This window comes from Triticum dicoccoides, chromosome 7A (assembly GCF_002162155.2).
Source record: "Triticum dicoccoides isolate Atlit2015 ecotype Zavitan chromosome 7A, WEW_v2.0, whole genome shotgun sequence".
Classification (NCBI taxonomy): Eukaryota; Viridiplantae; Streptophyta; class Magnoliopsida; order Poales; family Poaceae; genus Triticum; species Triticum dicoccoides.
In genome coordinates, this window is record NC_041392.1 from 554,495,343 (window position 1) to 554,502,002 (window position 6,660).

The 6,660-nt window shown below is 45.7% G+C and overlaps 1 protein-coding gene across 1 annotated transcript; it reads right to left on the bottom strand.

The window, feature by feature from the left end:
• Window positions 1-230: 230 nt before the first annotated feature.
• On the bottom strand, window positions 231-2,057 carry LOC119328004 (F-box protein PP2-B10-like). The gene is made up of 2 exons (XM_037601055.1): window positions 1,515-2,057; window positions 231-710 (listed from the first exon to the last, which is right to left on the bottom strand). Exons 1-2 carry the CDS (start codon window positions 1,934-1,936, stop codon window positions 260-262), a joined length of 873 nt encoding a protein of 290 aa, XP_037456952.1. The 5' UTR covers window positions 1,937-2,057; the 3' UTR covers window positions 231-259.
• Window positions 2,058-6,660: the final 4,603 nt, after the last annotated feature.

A 6,660-nucleotide genomic window follows, 5' to 3' on the forward strand; every position in this document is an offset into this window, starting at 1 on the left:
AAAAATGATCATCTTCATAGTTTTTCGTCAGTTTGCGTCGGCGTGTTGGGTCGTGTTTTCCGTCCGTTTCGACCCAAATAGACGCGGCGGCGCGAAATCAAGTGCGTTGGAGTTGGCCTTAGTCTTTGGATTTGGTCCAGCATTTTTTATGTTGTTTCATGTAAGACTTTGTTATCTTTCGCGGTGTTTTGGAGCATTATTACCACAAGTTAAAAGTCGGGCACGCCTTGTACCTGCGTTACACAAAAAATAATAATAATCAAACTGGCCTAAATTCGACGGCCTCGACAATAAGCCCGCGCTTGGGGTACCACTCCAACACCTCGAAGCTCACCATCACCTCCTCCTCCTCCTTCACGGCCATGGCGTCATCGATACGTAGCCGTCCCATCTCAATCTCCGACCACCGGTCGTCACGCAGCGCCGGCCGCCTCACCCCGTCGTCGCCGCCGTCCGCACGGGCCACGCCCCTGAACTTGCGCGCCTCGTCGTCGTCGGGGCGAAGGCACACAGCGTGGCGCGACGCCGCGCGCCCGCCGACTGCCACCGTGGTCTCCTGGTCCGGGAAGCTCAGGCCGCGGTGGCCTTCGTCCGCCACGTCAAACACCAAGTACGCGGCGTAGTCGGTCGCCGGCGTCAGCGCGGCGGCCGGCAGCCGGCCGTAGATGTCCAGGCCGGTGCAGTGCACCAGCTGCGCCACCTCCGCGAACCTGAGAAATCAGCACGACCAGCAAGAGATGAGGCAGATCAGTAGATCATACAGTGCGAGAATTGATTAGGAGATCTCGAGAATTATTTATTTGCGCGGTCCATGCAGATCTCGCAGATGCATACATCACTGAACGCCGAGTTGTTTAATTATGCGCTGTGTGTGGCGTGGCTTGAGCGGACAGCACCGGGTGAGGTCGCCATCGGACCTCGGAACTGTTTTCCGACGTTGACACGGCTGAATCTACGCGGCGCCTGTGGTCTCCGCCGCGCGGTCAAGAAGAGGGAGTGCCTGCTGTGTGGCGGTGAATCGAAGCTTCGCGGAGCGGCAAGTCTTCTCTTGGAAGCAATCAAAGGGAGAAGAGTCAGGTCAGGTGATGCTCACTTCTTGTGCCCTTGTGCTTTGGCTGGCACGCTAGCAAGACTGGAAGACGTGAGCTGTAGCGACCGCACCGATCAGATAGGATCGCGCTTGCTATTTGTTTTGCAAAGCTCGCATCTCTCGAAATCATGGTGTCCTCTGTATGTGTGGCTTAAAGTGTTGTGATTGTCGGGATTACGTATGCCAACCATGAGCGTGATGCAACTGACAGATCGAAAAATGTTGTTTAAAGAAACACGATTGGACAGGATCCCAAATCGACAAGATAAGATATAGTACAACAAGAAAGATGGCGTGGGGCACATCTACAACTAGTAACCGACAACAGCATGGTGCATGATCGATCTGTAACCGGCAGGAACTTTTAATCGGGAGAATCCGCTTAAAGAAAAGAATAGCAAGGATCCCGAAATGATGGATATACCTGGAGCGAGGGTGAGGCGTCCATCTCCAGCTGAACTCGCCGTCGTCCCACGGCAGGCTCAGCTTCCTGGCTGACAGCGCCACGCACTTGGCGCCGCTTCCCCTCGCCAGCCACACCGCCGTGTCGCCGCCGTCGACCAGGACGGCGCCGTCAGAAAGCCGGAGGTAGGCGTCCTTCTTGGATGACAGCGGCGGCGGGCGGCCGGAGCAGCAGCGCAGGAGGACCGCACGGTAGTCGGGCGGGAGGAAGCGATCCCAGACGGCGTCGGACTCGGCGGCCTCGCGGAAGGAAGGGGACACGGCGGCGCAGCGACAGGCATCGCGCGGGGAGGTGAGCGCCAGCACGTGTGCCAGGCAGCTCTCCGGGAGGTCTTCTAAGCGGGTGACCTCCTCCTCCGCCGTCGCCGTGCTAGCGGTGTCCATGCCGTAGCTTCTTGGTTTCTGCAGCGGACGTGGGTTTCGCTGCTTGTCCGGAGACGAATAGTAGTTTGTTTCACAGCAGGAAAATTGGGAACAAAGCTTATTTATAGGCAGCACTGCCTCCAGCCAACCTTTTTTTTGACATTCCTGCCTCCAGCCAACCTGATTTGGCGAGCGTAGTCGTACGGTTTACTGTTACTCGTCTTAGCATGGAATGCCTAATGTTTAAGGTGGGCGTTATGCGTCAGCAACAAAAATAAAATCATTCGGCTCGTCAGCCGTTCGATCCCAAAAGTGTACTCCACGATGTTTCATCAAGACGAAAGGCGAGTACAAGCTGAGAATGCGAGTAAGAGCATCTACAAACGGATTTGGCAAATCCGGCCCCTCAAGGGTCCGCGGACACTGACCGAACACTTCTTAAAAAATGCAATTCACATCCGGACACCTCAATTACCATATCTCACTATACAAACTCATCATGTTTGGCTATGGTGGAGTTCATCCACGGCTGCCCTTGCCCTTCCCGACGCTTTTGCTGTCCTTCTCGCGGAAGTACCAGTCGAAGACGCAGTACGGATTGAGACAGATCTACTCGTCGCCGTCGTTGTCGTCCTTCTCCTCCTTCGATGCTAGTCCGGCCATGGCACGGACAACCCGATTTTGCACACGGGCGAGGGCGTGTGTGTTCCCCTGTTGCCGTTTCTTCACAATGCGGGCACAGATGGCTTCCTCCTTTCCGGCCGCCCGCGCCGCCACATTAGTCGCGATACGGGCCTCGGCGGCCCTTATCCTCTCCTTCCCACAGCGGGCCGCCCGTCCCGGTAGGACTGATACGTCTTCGTCGTATCTATTTTTTCAAACACTTTTGCCCTTCTTTTGGACTCTAATTTGCATGATTTGAATGTAACTAACCCGGACCAACGTTGTTCTCAGCAGAATTGCCATGGTGTTATTTTTGTGCAGAAATAAAAGTTCTTGAAATGACCTGAAAATCAACGGAGAATTATTTTAGAATATATAATGAATATTGGAAGGAAGATCCACGTCAGGGGTGCCCCACCTGTCCACGAGGGTGGGGGCGCACCCCCTGCCTCGTGAGCCACCTGACGCTCCATCGACCTCAACCTGGACTCCATATATTCACTTTCGGGGATAAAAAACCGAGGGAGAAGGATTCATCGCGTTTTATGATACGGAGCCGCCGCCAAGCCCTAAACTCTCTCGGGAGGGCTGGTCTGGAGTCCGTTCAGGGCTCTGGAGAAGTGAATCCGTCGCTATCGTCATCATCAACCTTCCTCCATCACCAATTTCATGATGCTCACCGTCGTGCGTGAGTAATTCCATCGTAGGCTTGTTGGACGGTGATGGGTTGGATGAGATTTATCATGTAATCGAGTTAGTTTTGTTAGGGTTTGATCCCTAGTATCCACTATGTTCTGAGATTGATGTTGTTATGACTTTGCTATGCTTAATGCTTGTCACTAGGGCCCGAGTGCCATGATTTCAGATATGAACCTATTATGTTTTCATCAATATATGAGAGTTTTTGATCCTATCTTGCAAGTTTATAGTCACCTATTATGTGTTATGATCCGTTAACCTCGAAGTGACAATAATCGGGATACTTACCAGTGATGACCGTAGTTTGAGGAGTTCATGTATTCACTATGTGTTAATGCTTTGGTCCGATACTCTATTAAAAGGAGGCCTTAATATCCCTTAGTTTCCGTTAGGACCCCGCTGCCACGGGAGGGTAGGACAAAAGATGTCATGCAACTTCTTTTCCATAAGCACGTATGACTATATTCGGAATACATGCCTATATTGCATTGATGAACTGGAGTTAGTTCTGTGTCACCCTAGGTTATGACTGTTGCATGATAAACCGCATCCGGCATAATTCTCCATCACCGATCCATTGCCTACGAGCTTTTCATATATTGTTCTTTGCTTGTTTACTTTTCCGTTGCTATTGTTATCATCACTACAAAATATCAAAAACATTACTTTTGCTACCGTTACTTTTGCTATCTTTACCACTACTATCATATTACTTTGCTACTAAACACTTTGCTGCAGATATTAAGTTTCCAGGTGTGGTTGAATTGACAACTCAGCTGCTAATACTTGAGAATATCCTTTGGCTCCCCTTGTGTCGAATCAATAAATTTGGATTGAATACTCTACCCTCGAAAACTATTGCGATCCCCTATACTTGTGGGTTATCAAGACTATTTTCTAGCGCCGTTGCCGGGGAGCATAGCTCTATTCTTTGAGTCACTTGGGATTTATATCTGCTTATCATTATGAAGAACTTGAAAGACGCTAAAACAAAAATTTATCCCTCAACTACGATGGGAGGTAAGGAACTGCCATCTAGCTCTGCACTTGATTCACCTTCTGTTTTGAGTAAGCTTCCGACACCTATACCTGCTTCTGCTATTAATTCTGATATATCGCATGTTATTGATGATGCCACTTCTGCTATGCATGATACTTATGATGAAACTACTTCTATGCTTGATACTACCATGCCACTTGGTGAATTTCTTGATAAACAACTTGCTAGGGCTAGAGAGAATGAAATTATTAAAACTGATAATATTGATGAAAGTGATGATGAAGACTCTCCCCCTAGATATGAATTACCTGTTGTGCCCGAGGGCTATGTTATGGATGAAGAAGCTGCTAGAGATTTTCTTGCTTGCAATGATAGGAGTGATATTAAGAAATTATTAGCTAAGCTGAAACAAAAAACTTTGAATGCTAGAATGAAATATGATCCTGCTTATGCTACTTCACCTATCTTTGTTACTGATAAAGATTATGATTTCTCTGTTGATCCTGAGATAATTATTTTAGTTGAATCTGATCCTTTCTATGGCTATGAATCTGAAACTGTTGTGGCACATCTTACTTAATTAAATGATATAGCCACCCTGTTCACTAATGATGAGAAAACTCGCTATTATTATATCCTTAAGATATTTCCGTTCTCATTAAAGGGTGATGCTAAGATATTATTTAATTCTCTTGATCCTGGTTGTGTGCGTAGTCCCCAGGATATGATTTCTTACTTCTCTACTAAATATTTCCCTGCTCATAAGAAACAAGCTGCTTTAAGGGAAATATATAATTTTGTGCAAATTGAAGAAGAGAGTCTCCCACAAGCTTGGGGGAGGCTTCTCCAATTACTTAATGCTTTGCCTAATCATCCTCTTAAGAAAAATGAATACTTGATATCTTTTATAATGGACTAACCGATGCTTTCAGAGACCACCTGGATAGTTGTGCTGGTTGTGTTTTCAGGGAAAGAACACTAGATGAAGCTGAAATTCTATTGAATAATATCTTGACTAATGAAAATAATTGGACACTTCTTGATCCAATTCCTAAACCAACTCCTAAGCCAACTCCGAAGAAGATGGGTATTCTATTTCTCGGTCCTGAAGATATGCAAGAGGCAAAGAAATCTATGAAGGAAAAAGGTATTAAAGCTGAAGATGTTAAGAATTTACCTCCTATTGAAGAAATACATGGTCTTAATTTGCCGTCTGTTGAAGAAATACATGGTCTTGATAACCCAACATGGGTAGTAAAGGTAAATTCTCTCTATAGATATGATAAAGCTGAAATCCCATTTACTAAGTTTGCTAGCCCATGCTTGGATGAGTTTAATGACTTTATGGTTAAACAAGAAAACTTCAATGCTTATTTTGGTAGAGAATGAAAACGCAATGCTGATATGCTTGAACACTTGGGTGATTATATGGCTAATGTTAAAGGTGACTTAAACTTATTAGTAAACATGCTTCTATGGTTACCACTCAAGTAGAACAAGTACTTAAAGCTCAAAATGATTTTCTCAATGAATTGAATAGTAAGAAAAATGATAATGCTGTTAGAGTTATGACTAGAGGTGGTAAAATGACTCAGGAACCTTTGTATCCCGAGGGCCATCCTAAGATAATTGAGCAAGATTCTCAAAGAAATATTATTGATGCACCTTGTCCTTCTAAAAGGAAGAAAAAGAAAACTGATAGGACTTTCCATGCTTCTAGTGAACCTGTTATTGACACACCTGAGAATCCTAATGATATCTCTATTTCTAATGCTGAAACACAATCTGGTAATGAACATGAACCTAGTGATAATGTTAATGATGATGTTCATGTTGATGCTCAACCTAGTAATGATAATGATGTAGAGATTGAACCTGCTGTTGATCTTGATAACCCACAATGAAAGAATCAATGTTATGATAAGAGAGACTTTGTTGCTAGGAAGCACGGTAAAGAAAGAGAACCATGGGTTCAGAAACCCATGCCTTTTCCTCCTAAACCATCCAAAAAAGTATGATGAGGATTTTGAGCGCTTTGCTGAAATGATTGCACCAAAGGCAATGTTATGATAAGAGGATTTTGAGCGCTTTCCTGAAATGATTGCACCAAAGGATGATGAGGATTTTGAGTACTCATGTTATGATAAGATTGACCTATCTTTTTGCGTATGCGTTTGACTGATATGCTTAAAATGAATCCTTATACTAAATATATGAAAGATATTGTTACTAATAAAAGAAAGATACCGGAAGCTGAAATTTCCACCATGCTTGCTAATTATACTTTTAAGGGTGGAATACCTAAGAAACTAGGGGCATGTTTGGTTCCCTGCGCTGCATGTGGTTGGCATCCACCATGCAAATTTTCGTTGTTTGGTACCCT